The 17,242-nt window shown below is 61.4% G+C and overlaps 1 protein-coding gene across 9 annotated transcripts in view; it reads left to right on the plus strand.

Moving 5' to 3' along the window:
- Positions 1–17,193, plus strand: part of CHID1 (chitinase domain containing 1) — a 43,577-nt gene extending 26,384 nt beyond the window's left edge. For 5 of the 9 annotated variants that reach the window (XM_078341810.1, XM_078341808.1, XM_078341809.1 and 2 more), the window contains 5 exons: positions 6,550–6,651; positions 7,261–7,416; positions 15,010–15,090; positions 15,310–15,352; positions 15,485–17,193. In XM_078341810.1, the coding sequence (XP_078197936.1) occupies positions 6,550–6,651; positions 7,261–7,416; positions 15,010–15,090; positions 15,310–15,352; positions 15,485–15,583 (481 nt within the window). In that variant the 3' untranslated portion in view covers positions 15,584–17,193. Of the gene's footprint in view, positions 1–4,781; positions 4,848–6,549; positions 6,652–7,260; positions 7,417–15,009; positions 15,091–15,309; positions 15,353–15,484 lie in introns of all 9 variants that reach the window. The other 4 variants (XM_054241255.2, XM_054241253.2, XM_078341807.1 and 1 more) reach the window with 1 other exon arrangement.
- Positions 17,194–17,242: the final 49 nt, after the last annotated feature.

A 17,242-nucleotide genomic window follows, 5' to 3' on the forward strand; every position in this document is an offset into this window, starting at 1 on the left:
AGCCCTAACTCAGCTGTCACAGACCCCAGGGGGTCTGGTCCTGGAACTGGGCGCTGTGCTGACCTCCAGCCCTGCTCCCAAGGTCACAGTCTGAGCAGTGGAGGAGACCCAGAGGCAGAGCCATAGCGTAAACCCCACAGGCCAGGGGGACCAGCAGGCTCTCCCCAGGTGTTCATGTGGTGGTGCGTCCTTGTGTGGGGAGCGGAACTCCTGGGTCTGCCTCCAGTTGGCTCATGTTTTCTGTGCACCGTTAGCTACTGGGACCCCCTTGGGTCCAGGGGGCTGATCTCAGCAACCCAGGAAGGGCTGGTTTCCTTCCTGGCCCTGCTGGTGCCGTTGGTGGCTTTGTAGGCAGTGGTCCAATCTGAGGTGGGTCGGGCCGCATCTCTGGCCATCTCCTCCAGCCCCCGTGGTTTAGGGCAGGCCATCACTGGACCCCCAGCACATTTGTACAGAGGCCCCAGCTCGTGTCCACCTACCCCTTGCCTGCAGCCTCAGGGGCTGGGGCTGTCCGTGTGCTGGCGTTGTGTGTTGAGGCCTCTTGCGGGGACTGTAGCACCCTGTGCAGTGTGGATAGACCGAAGTCCAGGCTGAAGTCAGGCCCCAGAGGGCTGAAGGGTGCTGGCCAGCCAGTGAGGGAGAGGGCTAGTCTTGCAGGCTGATGGACAGTAGAGCAGCCATCATGATGGGGTGAGGAGGGAGCCCCCAGGGCTGAGCAGGCCGACACAGAAGACAGACTCAAGGCTATGGATAGAAGGTTCAGAAATCCCTGACAGGTGGGCAGAGGGAGAGGGGAGCTGTTAAGACCCCCTGGGACAGTCTGTGGGGGGAGGATCAGGTGTGGGCACTGGCTGCTGGGGGCAGGCGCCTGAGCGTGAGAAGTTGCGTGGACAGCGATGCCAGCATCTGGTAGGGTTGGGACTGGGATTTCCTTGGGGCTGCTGTGGGGCCTGGCAGTGATGCCACCATTTCTGTTAGGAATGGGGAATGGTATTCCCTTGGGGCTGCTGTGGGGCCTGGCTCTGCAGGTGGCAGCCGCAGGGCCAGGCGGAATGCTGACCATAGGCTGAGGCCACGTTGACATGGAGCCAATGCCCCTTTTGCGTCGACCACAACTGTGCAGATACCACCCAGAGGTGGCAGGTGGTTGGCCAAGGGAAGAGGGGGCATCTGCCACGTAGGGCCAATATCAGGACCAAGGTAGGTGGCTGGGGGTCTCAGGGAAGTTGCAGGTAAAACGTGTGAGTCATGCTGTGCTGGAGGGACAGTGTGGGTACATGGCAGGAGGCTGTGGCTCACTTGCCTCACTGTCCCCTCGGCGTCTAGGAAGACAGTGTTCTAGAGGCTGCAGCCACCCCTGTTCTGGCAGCCATGGGGTCCACATGGCTGAGAGACCTGGTCAGGCCCCGGCCTGGGATTGCTTGTTCCCTCTTTCTGGAAAGAGGGAAAGGAGGGGTGACGGGGAGGAGAGTGTGAGGCAGCCAGCTGGGCAGTGCCGGGGTGCTGGAGTGCACAGCAGCCTGTCTCAGCACGAAGCTGGTGCAGGGGCAGCCCGGGCGTCCAGCCATCTGGAGGGGCACTGGTGTTGGTATGGGCCCGGTTCGGGTCAAGGCTGAGTGGGCACTCACCTTCCTTGCCACTGCCTGCATGGGGCCCGCCCAGGACATGGGAGGCAGGAGGCAGGAGGCAGGCAGCTGGCTTTGATGAGCATGTTTTCCTCCCTTCTTCCTCCCTGGGCTTTCATTCCTCAGAAACGATTTCAAAACATGGTATTTTCAGTGTGAGCAGTAATTCCTGTTCGTCAGAAGTCACACTGTGTCTAATCCGTGGCAAGCTGTTACTTCGTCGCTCAGCCATGGCAATCCCCTCTTGTCCAGGTGCCACGGGGCACAGAGACAAATGGCTCTGCTGCAGGCTGTCGCAGGTGTGGGTGAGGGACACAGGCTGGGGAGGGGTGGTCCTGGCAGTGGCCCCTGCGCAGCCTGTCTTCCTCACAGGTAGGAGGAGGTCCCCGTTCCCAGGTGGTCCCCAAGGCCAGCACCAGGTGGGGGTGTGGCCAGACCGTGGGCCCAGGCCTGGTGTCCTCCCTTCTCTCCCACTGAGGGCCACCGTGAGCTGCTCCTGCCTCGACAGGGCCTGCCTTGTCCTTGCTGTTGTGTTACCACCTTTACAGCCTGAGGACTGTTCCCAGCCTGTGGCCGTGGTTGGTCTTGGCTGTAGCAGAGTTGTGGGGTCGGTGGGCAGCTATGTGAGCCCTGAAGGGAAATGTGGATCGTGCCACATGCATGTCACATGTCGGGTGCACTGAGGGGGTCAGTGTGGAGCCACATCCTGGCAGGACTGTCCCTTCCTTGGGGATGTCATGGGGGTGCATTTCTGGTGGAGACCTGGGGGGCATTTGTTGGTGGTTTCTGTGTCACATTCAGTAGCTGGTGGGAGTCAGATCCTAGACACATGGTCTCATCTACGAAGGCCTTGTGGGTGAAGCCAGATCTACCAGGAATGCCTGTTGTGGCCAAGGCTATGAGGTGGTGGAGGGCACAGACGTGGTGGGGCGTGGCAGCTCCATGGATGCAGGGGAGGCACAGGAGGCCGCATGTCTGATAGCGTGTGAAGCGGGACAGAATGCTTGGGAGGGCATTGTGGGCATGGGTGGGGGTGGTCGGTCTGTGGGACAGGACTCTGCAGAGTGCAGACTGCACTGAGAGGGCTGCTGTGAGACTGCGGAGGAGTCAAAGGGCCAGGGAGTCATGCCAGCCACAGTCTAGGCCAGGTCTGGTGGCGTGTGCCTGTAGTCCCAGCTACTCGGGAGGCTGAGGTGGGAGGATCACTTGAGCGCAGGAGGTTTTGAGGCTGTAGTGAGCCAAGGTCATGCCACTGCACTCCAGCCTGGGCAACAGAGCAAGACCCTGTCTGAAAAACAGAAGAGAGGAAAAGAAAGCAACAAGGACCCCAGAGAAAGGCGGGCAGGAGACCTGGATTCTGAGCCACGAGAGGCCACAGTAGATACGTGCATGTAGCTGGGCAGGCCAGGAGATGCTCAATCTTGTTATTCATGAGGGAAGCGCAAATGAAAACCACAGGGAGATCTCAGCCCAGGAGCAGCCAGGCTGGGATGGAACCACACAACACAGCCCAGCATCAGTCCACAGGCCGCCACGTGCTGCGGGGCTGCGGGCCAGGGTTCCTGTTCAGTCCACAGGCCGCCACGTGCTGCGGGGCTGCGGGCCAGGGTTCCTGTTCAGTCCACAGGATGCCACGTGCTGCGGGGCTGCGGGCCAGGGTTCCTGTTCAGTCCACAGGCCGCCACGTGCTACGGGGCTGCGGGCCAGGGTTCCTGTTCAGTCCACAGGATGCCACGTGCTGCGGGGCTGCGGGCCAGGGTTCCTGTTCAGTCCACAGGCCGCCACGTGCTGCGGGGCTGCGGGCCAGGGTTCCTGTTCAGTCCACAGGATGCCACGTGCTGCGGGGCTGCGGGCCAGGGTTCCTGTTCAGTCCACAGGATGCCACGTGCTACGGGGCTGCGGGCCAGGGTTCCTGTTCAGTCCACAGGCCGCCACGTGCTGCGGGGCTGCGGGCCAGGGTTCCTGTTCAGTCCACAGGATGCCACGTGCTGCGGGGCTGCGGGCCAGGGTTCCTGTTCAGTCCACAGGCCGCCACGTGCTGCGGGGCTGCGGGCCAGGGTTCCTGTTCAGTCCACAGGATGCCACGTGCTACGGGGCTGCGGGCCAGGGTTCCTGTTCAGTCCACAGGATGCCACGTGCTGCGGGGCTGCGGGCCAGGGTTCCTGTTCAGTCCACAGGCCGCCACGTGCTGCGGGGCTGCGGGCCAGGGTTCCTGTTCAGTCCACAGGATGCCACGTGCTGCGGGGCTGCGGGCCAGGGTTCCTGTTCAGTCCACAGGATGCCACGTGCTGCGGGGCTGCGGGCCAGGGTTCCTGTTCAGTCCACAGGCCGCCACGTGCTGCGGGGCTGCGGGCCAGGGTTCCTGTTCAGTCCACAGGATGCCACGTGCTACGGGGCTGCGGGCCAGGGTTCCTGTTCAGTCCACAGGATGCCACGTGCTGCGGGGCTGCGGGCCAGGGTTCCTGTTCAGTCCACAGGATGCCACGTGCTGCGGGGCTGCGGGCCAGGGTTCCTGTTCAGTCCACAGGATGCCACGTGCTACGGGGCTGCGGGCCAGGGTTCCTGTTCAGTCCACAGGATGCCACGTGCTACGGGGCTGCGGGCCAGGGTTCCTGTTCAGTCCACAGGATGCCACGTGCTACGGGGCTGCGGGCCAGGGTTCCTGTTCAGTCCACAGGCCGCCACGTGCTGCGGGGCTGTGGGCCAGGGTTCCTGTTCAGTCCACAGGCCGCCACGTGCTGCGGGGCTGCGGGCCAGGGTTCCTGTTCAGTCCACAGGATGCCACGTGCTGCAGGGCTGCGGGGCTGTGGGCCAGGGTTCCTGTTCAGTCCACAGGCCGCCACGTGCTGCAGGGCTGCGAGCCAGGGCTTCTGTGTGGGAGGGGCTGGGGGCGCCTGGGACCGACAGAGCTCGCCCTCCAGCAAGTCCTCCTTTTTGCTGCGTCCTCACGTAGCAGAGAACTGTGGTGTCTCTTCTCATAAGGACTCTAACTCCACCGTGGGTCCCATCATTGCTGCCTTGTCTAACCCTAATCGCCTCCTCGAGACCCCATCTCCAGAAACCATCCAGTTGGTGGGTAGGACTTCAACATAACTGTCTGTGGGGACCCGGCACGCTGTCCACAAGGCTGACTGACTGTCTTGCTCTGTCGCCCAGGCTGGAGTGCAGTGCAGGAGCACCGTCATGGCTCACTGCAGCCATCCTCCCACCTCAGTCCCCCAGGTAGCTGGGACTACAGGCACACACCACCTTACCTGGCTAATTTTTTAATTTTTTGTGGAGACAGAGTCTTACCGTGTTGCCCAGGCTGGTCTCCAAATGCTGGGATTACAGGCGTGAGCCATCACACCCAGCCATTTTTCCTGTTTTGAATCAATTTAAAAGGCAAGAGTATTGCTTGAGCCCAGAAGTTCAAGGTTGCAGTGAGACGCGATTGTGCCGCTGCCCTCCAGCCTGGGTGACACAGAGACCCACCTCAAAATAAGAAAAAAGAAATGACCTTGGGTGTGGGTGAGAGGCCCAGCGGGAGGCTGCAGGGTGGGGAGGGTCCTGTGGACACCTGGATTTGGGGCTGTGGTCTTAGGGGCTCCTGGCTGTAGGGAGGGGCCCAGGCATTGAGGGAGGCCACCGGGAGGTGACAGGCATGCCGCCAGGGGGTGTTTATCGGGGTTCCAGGGAGGCAGACCATGCTTGAGCAGTGAGGCTGGGCAGGCAGGGCTCCAGGAAGAGAGATCGGGGCTGAGGGGACCATGCATGTTGTCCCATGTCCCGGCAGACTCTGGGGCCTGGGTCTCATGGTGCTCAGCAGAGGAGGGAGGCCTGGACCTTGGACCTGGCAGACTCAAGGCAAGGGCTGGGACAAAGCTGCACATCTGAAGAGGGGCTCCTCAGACCTGCCAGGCGGGTCCAGGGATCTTCAGGAGCATCTTTGGCCCTCACGCCCCTGAGAGAGGCTCCAGCACTGAGGCCCCTGGCATGGTCTGTATTTGGGAGCCCAGGGACCTTGAGCAGAGGAGAGGTTACCGCCTCACTGCCTCACAGGGCCCACCTCGCTTCGGTGAGTGCCGCTCCTCCAGCTGCACCCCGCCCCGTGTCCTGCTGCCATGAAGGCCCTCAGCCCTCAGCGTTGACCTTTGTTTGCCCCTGCCGTCTCCTTCTGCTTACAGACCTGGTGTGGAGCGGCCATCGGCAAGCACTCAGCTGTCCCTGGGCCAGGCGGGAGGGCTGCCCCAGGAGACACTGGTCCCGGTGGATCTAGGTTAGGAAGGCGGGTCCCCAACGGAAGGGCTGCCATCCCTAGATGGCCCAGGGCCGCTTCCATGCCATAGGTGTCCGTAGCCAACCACCCGCCCTGGTGCCAGCTCCCCTGTGCTGGGGAATGTACCACACAGCCCTGCTCTGTCCTGGGAGCCAAGCATTTGTCCTTCCCTTCTCCCTGCTGAGGTCCAGAGAGGGCTTTGGACAGCCTGGCTGGGTCAGGCTGATGCTGAGTGACCTTGAGGGCTGGCGTCCCAGGAGCTGGCTCTGCTTTGAAGGAGACTTTGGTGCAGACCCTGGGTCGGGACGCTCCCGGGAGCCTGGATCTGTCAGCTCCATCTCAGCGGCCCCAGCTCTCTGCAGTGGCCCATCCTCTTCGCTGCTCTCCACTGACCTTGCCCCTCCATGGGCAGCCCTGGCCCAGGTCTTCCCGCTGTCAGCCCTGTTTTCAGCTGTATCTTGGTCTCAGAGAGGCCTCTGGGCCATGTGACCACATCCTCCTGTCTTCCCCAGGCCCCAGCCTCTATGGCCCCGATCCAGTTGCAGGCTGCCCCCACCCCACGGAAAAAGTGACCCAGGGCCCACGCAGCCAGCTTGCTGTCACCCCAGCTGGGAAGGGGCTTCGGACGGTGCAGAGTAGCCTGAGGTGGCTGTACCTGTCTTACAGGACCGACCAGCTGGGCATGTTCACACACAAGGAGTTTGAGCAACTGGCCCCTGTGCTGGATGGTTTCAGCCTCATGACCTACGACTACTCCACAGCGCACCAGTGAGTGTGGGCTTGGAGCCTCCTGGGCACAGCAGGCCCCACAGCACAGCAGTGAGTGTGGACCTGGGGGCTCCTGGGTACAGCAGACACAGCTACAGTCTGTGGCTCTGTGCATAAGGCCACCTGTTGAGCCTGGATGTCCACCTGGGGAAGCTGGTGGCACTGTGCCTGCTCCATGCCCTGTGGTAGTTACATGGGTGGGGCCGGGTCATGGGGGGGGCATGGGCACAGTCCTGACGCTGCCCTGTTCTCCTTGGTCTGAGCCACACTGCTCTGGGAGGGCCGTGTGACACAGGCACAGGCAGGGACACCGCAGCAAGGATGCCTGGGAGGCCTCGTGTCTGCTGACCCCCTTCCCACCTGTGTCATGTGGACTCCTGCCTGTGGCTCTGGGGTGGGGAGCCGCACATGAGTGGCTGGCCCTGGGTGGGGGTGCTTCATGGGGCCCGCTTTGCTGACAGCCCTTTAACACGGATTGTTTCTGTTCTTCCCAACTTGGGAGAGGCAGCTGCAGCCTGGGGAGAAGGCATCCCTCGGGGGAAGGCCCCAGCGATGGCTCAGGAGCGTGACCCTCCTGTTGCTGAAACTCACTCACCCCTTGCCCTGCAGGCCTGGCCCTAACGCACCCCTGTCCTGGGTTCGAGCCTGCGTCCAGGTCCTGGACCCCAAGTCCAAGTGGCGAAGCAAAATCCTCCTGGGACTTAACTTCTACGGCATGGACTACGCGACCTCCAAGGGTTCCGGGGAGCCCATTGTTGGGGCCAGGTAAGCCGAGGGCTCTTCCTGCTGTGCTGAAAGTGTCACCCGGTGTGGGTGGGTGTTGGAGGGTGGGGACGGTCCCAGTCCTCTGGGGCTCGTGTACCACAGAGTTAGAGATTGGGCTGGGCCAGGAGCCAGTCATGCTTCGTGCCCACACACTGCCACGTTAGCTGTCCCCACATATGCATGAGGCTGCAACTGAGGCTTCCCCACCTGCCGGGCCCGGGTGGGGCCTCCCGCGTTGAATGCAGGATGCTCTTGGTGTGCTCCGCCAGTGCGCTTTCTCTATGGCATATACTCACCTCGTTTGTAGAGGACGCGCCTCTCGGCCTGGGGTTCTGGCCGCCAGTTTTCTCATTCCCATCGGCACCTGAAGTTTGTAGCTGTCCTCATTCCGACAGTGCGCGTATCACGTCACCTCTTTCTCCCGAGGGTGCTGACCGCCCCTCCTCCGTGTCTCCCGCTGTGCTGGCTGCTCCCCCTCCGTGTCTCCCGCTGTGCTGGCTGCTCCCCCTCCCTGACTTTAGGACCCTCTTGTCGCTGCTTTTGAACAATTTGATTGACATGTTTTCAGTTTCCTTTTGCTTAGTGTTCATGGAGCCTCTGGAAGCTGTCCGTTTATACTCAGCAAATTTGGAAAATTTGGGGCAGATTCTTGAAATATTTTTTCTGTTTCTTCCCTTCTCCCCTTTCCTTTGGAGTCTACAAACACTGGGTCCACTGAGTGTGTCCCACAGCTCACGAATACACCTACTTTTTGGGATCCTTCTTTCTCTGTTTTCTTTCGTGTTTTTGAGACGGTCTCGTGCTGTCATCCAGGATGCAGTGCAAAGGCATGCTCATAGCTCACTGCAGCCTCAGCCTCCCAATAGCTGGGACCACAGGCGTGCACCTCCACGCCCCACTAATTTCTGTATTTTTCGGTAGGGACTAGGTTTTGCCGTGTTGTCCAGGCTGGTCTCAAATTTCTAGGCTCAAGTGATTCTTCTGCCTCAGCCTCCCAAAGTGCTGGGATGACAGGTGTGAGCCCCAAGCCTGGCCTGGTCATTCTGCCTCAGCCTCCCAAAGTGCTGGGATGACAGGTGTGAGCCCCAAGCCTGGCCTGGTCATTCTGCCTCAGCCTCCCAAAGTGCTGGGATTACAGGTGTGAGCCCCAAGCCTGGCCTGGTCATTCTGCCTCAGCCTCCCAAAGTGCTGGGTGACAGGTGTGAGCCCCAAGCCTGGCCTGGTCATTCTGCCTCAGCCTCCCAAAGTGCTGGGATTACAGGTGTGAGCCACCGCACCCCAGCCTATTTTTTATTTTTCGAGATGCAGTTTCACTATGTTGCCCAGGCTGGTCTCGAACTCCTAGGCTCAACTGATCCTCCTACCTCAGCCCCCCAAAGTGCTGCAGTGACAGGCATGAGCCTGGCCAGCATGTAATTCTCATGTCTGGAGGCTCATTGGGGGTCACCTTACGTGTTCCATGTCTCCACAAAGCTTGTTGGGGGTCACCTTACGTGTTCTGTCTCCACTAAGCTTTTGCACATTGGGGTTCAGTCGGAATAACTGCTCAGTGCCCTCGACTGCTGATGCCGATGTCAGGAGGGTTTCTGTGGGCTGGTTTTCCTCCTCGGTCGGGTCCCATCCTGCTGCCTTTCTGTGGGCCTGGTACTCTTGGGCTGATGCCTCAGACATTGCAGATTTTACTGTGTTGGGTGCTGGGTGTTTCGGCTTTCTTATAAATCATACTAATTTTGTTCTGGGTGCAGTTGAGGCTCTTAGAAACAGTTTTAGTGGCTCATTTTTCTGGAGAACCTGGTCCTTTTTGTGGAGGCCTCAGCTGTCATCTTTATGAGTCTCTGCAGGTCCCCCACAGGCCTGCCCTCTGTGAGGGGTGTGTGTGTGCGTCAGCCCAGGCACGTGAGCAGAGGCCAGGCCATCTGCCCTGCTTCCTCCTGGTTGGCCACGGAGGGGGCAGAGGTAACTGCTAGTTACTTCTGAGGGTGGCGGCGGTCGATAGGGGAGTGTGTCCAGCCAGGGTTCCCTGCCTGGCCTCCAGGCTGCCCTCCCTGAGCCCCTTCACGGCAGATGTCAGGTGGGCCAGGTTGCAAGACCGGGGTCGTGTATGGTGGTCCTGTAGGGAGGCTTTCCCCCGACATGCTACTCTCCGTCCACACCGCTGGTTCTGGGGTCCAGCACAGGCCTGGGCTCTTGCTGTTCTCTGGCTCCTGGCCCTGGGTTTGCTCTGGATCACTGAGCAGGGCCTGACGCTGCTGTGGGGATGGACACAAGGGGGTGCTGGCTGAGGAGGGCCTGGGTCCAGTCTGGGCAGCAGGAGCCTGGCATCTTGTCTCCCACATCTCACCCCGTGGGTCAGCGAGAAGTCAGCTACTTCTGAGACACTTGGGGCTGTGCATGGCAAGGGCACTGTCCCAGGGCCCCTGGCTTATTTGGGTTCCCTGCTGCTGCTGAGATGGGACATAGGTCAGTCACCGACGTCAGCTCACATGTCCCTGCCTGGCCAGGTGAGGCCCGGCCACCCTGTCTGCCCCCATCTGTTTGTCGTTTCCGTCAGGGCTGCTCTGTGCTCCTGTGTGTTCTGCACCATCCCCCACCACGGCCTTCCTTTGACACTGGGAATCCCAGGAAGGCTCTGGAAGCACAGCTCATCTCCCCGCCTTCCCCATCCCTGACAAGGTCTGGTTCTGGGTTCTTTTGGGTGGAGCCATGTAGAGCTTGGGCTCCCAGCCAGGGTCCCCTGTGCAAAGCAAGAGGCCTCCCCGTGTACCCAGCCCTGACTCTGCTCCAGCTGCTGGCTCTGCTTACCCAGGCCTTTGGGAAAGCCTCACTTCTGGTGGGCTTTGAAAGGGACACAGTGTTGGCCTTGAGTCTCACCTGTGCTGGTCTTCAAGGGCAGCTGTAACAAACCCACCGACAGGGCCGCCTACAGAACAGCTGCTTCTCAGTCCCGGGGCCGGAGGTCAGAGATGAGACGATGCCCTGGCCCTGGGCAGCACTGTCAAGCCCCTCCTCCCACCAGCCGGAAGCAGCTGCGCTACCTGGACTCCAGCCTGGGCTGGCTTCAGAGCCCTGGGGGAGCTCCTGGGGGGCCTGAGGAGGCTCGTCTCTCCAGACACACTCTCGAGGTTGGGCTGGGCCTCGTGCTCTTTTCCCTGCACGAAGCTGTGCCCCACCAGGCTGTGTCTTCTGCCGGCTGCGTCCAGGACACGCAGTCACTTCCTCAGGACAGCTCAGGGTGGCTCACAGCGTTCTGTGACTGGAATGGCTCTACCTTTGGAGCCAGTACAGCCCCAGTTGCTGGTTGGTCAGGTCTAAGGGGTGCTGTGTGTGGTGACTCACGCCTGTAACCCGAACAGTTTGGGAGGCCGAGGTGGGAGGATCATTTGAGACCAGGAGTTTGAAACCAGCTTGGGCCACATAGCAAGACCCCCGTCTCTAAACAATGTTAAAAGTTAGTGTGGTGTTGCACACCTGCCGTCCCGGCTATGCAGGAGGCTGAGGTGGGAGGATCGCTGGAGCCTGGGAGGGCGAGGCTGCAGTGAGCTATGGTCACGGCATCACACTGCAGCCTGGGTGACAGAACAGGACCCCATCTCTTTGTTTTTGAGATGGTGTTTCACTCTTGTCGCCCAGGCTGGAGTGCAGCGGCTTGATCTCAGCTCACTTCAGCTTCTCACAGGTTCAAGCGATTCTCCTGCCTCAGCCACCCAAGTAGCTGGGACTACAGGTGTGTGCCACCATGCCCGACTAAGTTTTTGTATTTCTAGTCACTGTACCCAGTGACCCTGTCTCAAAAAAAAACTGAGTCTGGGGAGAGGCAGCCACCTAACCTGGGCTGTGGGTGTGGGCCAGGAAGGGCCTGGAGGCTCCATCACCACATCTGGTAACTGCATCCTCGGGTGAGGCGGCCCCAGCTGTGGCACGGGCCCATAGCTCCCACCCCGTCCCAAGTGTCTCCCGGTCCCCGCTGCTCCAGAGTTCTCAGACCTTTCCCTGCTGAGATCCTGGCGCCACCTCCCCAGGCTCCTTCCTTGCTCAGCCCAGACTGGCTCTGCACATGCAGTCAAGGTGTCCCAGATGTCTGGTCAGATGCTTCTGTCTGTCCTGCATCTCAGGAGGCTGCCTGGGCAGACCCAAGGAGAGGCCCCCGCTGGCCTCTAACACCAGCCTCCTCGAGGTCTCCCATGAGCTGGCTTCCACTCAGGGGCCAAGAGAGGGACACCCTTCTTGGTGGATGAGCAGGGCTCCTGTCAGCCACTGCGCCAAGGCATAGGGTTGGGCATGGGGCTGCTCAGGGCAGTGGAGGTCCATGGCCCACTGCCCTCCTGAGAGTCCCGACCTGGGCTCTCGGGCTGGTGTGACAGCAGCAGTGTGTGCATGTGGGGCGGTCCTCCGTGGTCCCTCTGCTTAGCAGGGTGGAGGGATTGCTCAGACTTGGCTGCCCTGCTCCAGCCGGGGCCACAGAGCGGAGGCGAGGTATTGGGAGTTCCTCCTCTGCCCGCTGGTGCTTCCTCCATCTCTCCCTCTCCCCATCAGGCATGTTTTTTTTAATATGGAGTCTCACTCTGTCACCCAGGCTGGGGTGCAGTGGCACAATCTCAGCTCACTTCAACCTCGGCCTCCTGGGTTCAAACGACTCTTCCTGCCTCAGCCTCCCGAGTAGCTGGGATTACAGGCACCTGCCGCCATGTCCAGCGAATGTTTGTATTTTTAGTAGAGAAGGGGTTTCACCACGTTGGCCAGGCTGGTCTCGAACTCCTGACCTCAAGTGATCCACCCACCGTGGCCTCCCAAAGCGCTGGGATTGCAGGCGTGCGCCACCGCGCCCGGCCCCTTGGGCATCTTTGTTCTTCATCCTTGCTGTTTAGACATTGGCAGCCTCCCCAGGCTTTGGAGCACGGCCCTGGTTTCCTGAAGTCCCGCCTCGTTTCCAAGACCAGTTTCCAAGCTGTCTCTGTGGGGTGACCCCCCCATCAGGAGGTTCAGGAACGTCTTCCTCGTACTTGCTCTGCTTTCTCCACAGAAGCACGTAGAACGCCCTCTCCGTCCCTGGTCCTCCCGGCTCCTCTGTGGCGTGTCTGGGTGTGTTTTGTGTGGGCGTCCTTGACCCTTTCCACTTGAGGGTTACAAGGATAAAATTCACACAGACCATTTCAGAGTGGCATTCGGTGCGCCCACAGGATTGTGCAGCCCTCACTGCTGCTCCCCAGAAGCAGCCCTGCCTTTCCCGCCCTAGCCTGTGTCCACCTCCAGGCCACCGTCTCTATGGGTTTGTCTGTTCTGGACCGTTCTGTGAGGCCAAGGCCGTCGTGTTCTTTGCGTCCTTATTCCTCACATGCCCCTCTCTGTGTGCTTGTCCCTCCTGCAGTGCTCCCTGAACCCACCCTTCCCTCCCCTGCCTTGTCTGCGGCCCTTCCTTCCTCTCAGGCAGCCCGCTTGCCTGCTCTCCCCTCCCTGTGGCCGGTGCTGCTCCCCAGAGGACCCGTGTGGCCCTTGCTCCTCCTGAGAGCCTGGCCCCTCACACCAGCTGTGCTCCTGGGGCCTCATAAGCCCTCAAGGGAGGTCCCAGTTATCAGCCTGAGTGGCCGCTCAGGCCCCCAAGGGTCCAGCCCCTCTTGGTGTCTGCAGCCCTCTGAGGACTGTCCTTCCTACGCCATGGACCTGGACTCACTCCTGCCTGCAGCTGCCCCACCCTTAGACCCGGTGGTCTCATCCTCCCTTCCCGGGAGTGAGTCTCGGACCCTCCCTGGGCTTTTGGGAGCTGGGCACACACTCCCACCCAGCACCTGGCTCCTGCTTCACCTCATCCCCAGAGTAGCGATTCCCAGGATTGGGGTCCCTGTCAGCGCCCTGGTCATGGCTGCCCCCACAGCGTGGTCACCACCCCCACACCAAACCATCAGCCTGAGCTGGAGGTACCCAGTTCTCTCAGGGGTCCTGGCCACCCCCAGCCTCACCTCCTCCTGGAGGCAGCAGATTTGAGGGGTGACCACAAAGACCCCCCAGGAGGGGGAGTGTGTGGCTTGGCCAGAGCTCCCCACAGCTCGAGGGCCCCTGGCCTGTGGCGTCTGCCCACGACCCTGACCGTCTCATTCTCACAGAGCCACTCAGCAGATATTGCAGAGGGGAAGCTGCAAATCAATCAACACCTCGAGTGCCGTTTCAGTGAAGGATAAAGCAGTGACCTTAGAGCCGTCTGAGGGGTTGTGGCTACGTCTGCAGCTACCTCCATGACGCTGCCTGGCCTGGAGGAGCTTCTGGAAGGACCGTGTTTACACGTGGCCATTGAGGGGCCTGGCCCAGCCCCAGGAGGGCGGAGGTCCAGCAGAGCTTTTCCAGGCCTGGGATGGCCGGAGCTGCCAGCCACTGTTGCCACCCACTGCCGGCATCTAGAGGGGCTGGGTACAGTGGCTCACACCTGTAATCCCAGCACTGCGAGGCTGCGGCAGGTGGATCACTTGAGGTCAGGAGTTCCACCTGGCTAACATGGAGAAACCCCATCTCTACTAAAAATACCAAAACCAGCTGGGCATGGTGGCGGGAGCCTCTGCACTGCTCAGGACAGCGGCCTCTCCCTGTTTGGAAGCCTTGAGCATCCCACACCTGGGCAGGAGCGCTGGGAAGGTGGGTCGAGGTGCAGTCCCCTGGCCACCATTTCTCACTTGGATGAACCTTGCACTGTCCAGCCCTGATCCCTCAGGGTCCTACAGATGTCCATGCCATGCGGCCCAGATCACCATGCCCCTGCAGCTGCCCACTGCCTGTCCTCCCCTCCCTCCACGGCACCTGGGCTGTAGGCTCCAGGCACCTGGGGGACACCGTCCTCACACAGCAGGCCTGGGTCATATTCCACTGTCAGCCACCGCCACCTGCACAGAGACCAGAAGCTTCCAGAACCATCTGTTGGTGCTGCTGGTGGCTGTGGCCCAGTGCTCTGGAACCACCTGCCCTGGTCCCAGATGTGCAGTGAGTTGTGCACACACACAGGGATCCCGTGGCCTTCTGGAAAGCACAGTCCTGTCCCTGGCCCCTTGGAGTGAGCTGTCCTCTGTGAAGAACCGGTGGTTCTCACACCCCTGGCTCCCGGCGCTCAGGAGGGGCCTGCTACAGTCCAGGGCATGGGGTGGTCACTTCAAGACTGAGGCAGATGTAGCCTTTGAAACCACTGCCCTGGGCAGCCATCCCCAGGACCGGGCCTGCCTGGTCGGCCTCTCACCTTCTGTCTGGGTAGTGAGGAACCCCCCATCCAGCAGCCACTGCATAGCCTGAGGGCTGCCACCACTGGGGTCAGGCAGTTTCAGGCCCCCATGTCACCCTCCAGATCAGGGCATTGAGGACTCAGCGGAGTGGCTTCTCCCAAGGAGGCTACTGGAAAGGTGTGTTTTCTGAGGGTTCCTCAAATACAGGACCTGAGGCTCCAGCCTTCCCCCCACTGCCCCCCGCCCCAGCAGCCATTGTCTCCCAGACCACAGTGGCTCCCTTGACCTGCTGCCCTGAGTGGCCCTGCCCCTGCTGATAGCCACAGCCTCTGGGGGTGCAGCTTGGGGCCACGAGGGAGTGGGTGGAGCTCCAAAACCCACATCCTGGTCTCCCCAGGTACGTCCAGACACTGAAGGACCACAGGCCCCGAATGGTGTGGGACAGCCAAGCCTCGGAGCACTTCTTCGAGTACAAGAAGTGAGTGTTGCGATGTGGGTGCCGCCTTGGCCTCCGTGTGCAGGGTGGGGCCTTGGGGGTGGAAGTGGGGGAGCCCACTTGCCACTCGCACCCCAGTGCACAGCAGGACAGCACATGGCCACCTGGCGGGGGGAGGACAGGACCTGGACCGTGGCCATGGTGGGAGGAGGCCCGGGGCAGCGGAGCTGGTGGACAGGCGACAGTCCCCTTGTCTTGCAGGAGCCGCAGCGGGAGGCACGTCGTCTTCTACCCAACCCTGAAGGTGCGTGTGCTGCCAGCCATGGGATGGGAGCCTGCGGCCCTGGGGTCCAGGCAATGCTGCCCGGGCATGGAGGGCGTCCCTGGGTGCTGGGGGATGGGCCCAGGAGGCGCTGACCCTTCTGTCTGTGCCCAGTCCCTGCAGGTGCGGCTGGAGCTGGCGCAGGAGCTGGGCGTCGGGGTCTCCATCTGGGAGCTAGGCCAGGGCCTGGACTACTTCTACGACCTACTCTAGGTGGCCCACGGTGACGGGTTCTTTCCCAAGCCCCGGAGTGAGTGACGGGTCGCAAAATACAGGCCTCCACTCCGTTTGCTGTGATGGATCTGCCGAGGTCCTCAGTGGGGGGTCCTGGGCACCGTGTCATTCCCACCCTCCCATGAGGGGTCCCTGCCCTTGGGTGAGTCCTGGCTGGGGGGCACCTTGAGAGCTTGAGCCCTTCCCACCTGGGCACTGCCAGCTGGGCAGGGAGGACCCACTCTACCTGCCCCACCAGGACAGCCGGGCTCAGGCCTTTCTGGGCTGCTTCTCAGGTCCTGGGCTGATGTGCGTTTGGAACAATCCCAGACTCACCCACTCCTGGACTCCAGGGCCCTGGCAGTGGCAGAGCTGAGAGCCCCCCACACACATGCACCTGCCACAGCACATGCGCGTCACCTGCAGAGAGCCACCCAGACGTCCTCACGGAGCCCAGCATGGCAAGGGTGCAGGGGCTGCCCTGGAGATGGGCTCCTCTGAGCCTGGCCTGCCCTCTTGAAACTGGCCCTAGACCCTGGCTCAGCTCTGCCGCATCAGGTGGTGCAACCCCAAGGCCAGCCTGGCCACGTCAGGGAGCATGAGAGGGGCAACAGCAGGACCCGTGGGCCACGTCAGGGAGCATGAGAGGGGCAACAGCAGGACCCGTGGGCCACGTCAGGGAGCATGAGGGGCAACAGCAGGACCCGTGGGCCACATCAGGGAGCATGAGAGGGGCAACAGCAGGACCCGTGGGCCACGTCAGGACAGGCATTTCCACTGCAGGGTGGGGCAGAGGGCACTCTGCAGTGTAGGAGGGTCCAGGACTGGGGAGGCCCTGGGGAATTTGGGGGCATCATGAGCTGAGGCCTGGCAGCCCTTGTTTCCCTGCCCCTAGCTGCCATCTTGTGCTTGGCTGGCCATGAAGCATCCCCTCCTCACCAGTGAGGCCTGCAGGGCTAAGGTGGGCAGCAGAGGAAATAAGGGATGCATATCACGGGCAGGGTCTCAGAGGGACAGAAGTGAGTCGGAGTCGGTGGGCCTGGGCGTCCCTCACTGAGAATGCTGTGGGTGAAGACAGTGAGGCCAGGGTGGGCACTAGGGTCCTGGTTTAGTCTATAATGTTAGGAGGCAGGGGGTGGGGGGTCAGGACATCCCCAGCTGTTGGTAAGGGAGCACGGTGGGGTCTCTTCCATGGGTGGGAGCTGAGGAGGGGGTCCTGGGTGGGACCCACATGAGAAAGGCGCCACCTGGGCGTCAGGGAGGCCTGCGTGCTGCCATACTGCAGGTGCGGTGCACCCATTCTGCGTCGTTGCCTGCTGTGGAGGTAGGAGCTGCAGGGGGTGCTGGGCGCCATGGCTCACGCCTGGAATCAGAGGACTTTGGGAAAGCTGTGGTGGGAGGAATGCTGGGCTGAAGCCCCATCTCCGCCCCCCCCCCAAATATAAAAATCATCAGGACATGGTGGTGTGTGCCTGTAGTCCCAGCTACGCAGGAAACGGAGGTGGGAGGATCGGTTGAGGAGATTGAGGCTCAGCGAGCTCCAGCCTGGAGCAGAGCGAAACCTGGCCTTAAAAAAAAAAAAAAAAAGCTGCCACTGGCTTTGACACTCATTCAGGTTGGTTCTCTGGGGTCCTGTGGAGTGAGGGCGGGGGGGCCTGG

This window comes from Callithrix jacchus, chromosome 10, assembly GCF_049354715.1.
Source record: "Callithrix jacchus isolate 240 chromosome 10, calJac240_pri, whole genome shotgun sequence".
NCBI lineage: Eukaryota > Metazoa > Chordata > Mammalia > Primates > Cebidae > Callithrix > Callithrix jacchus.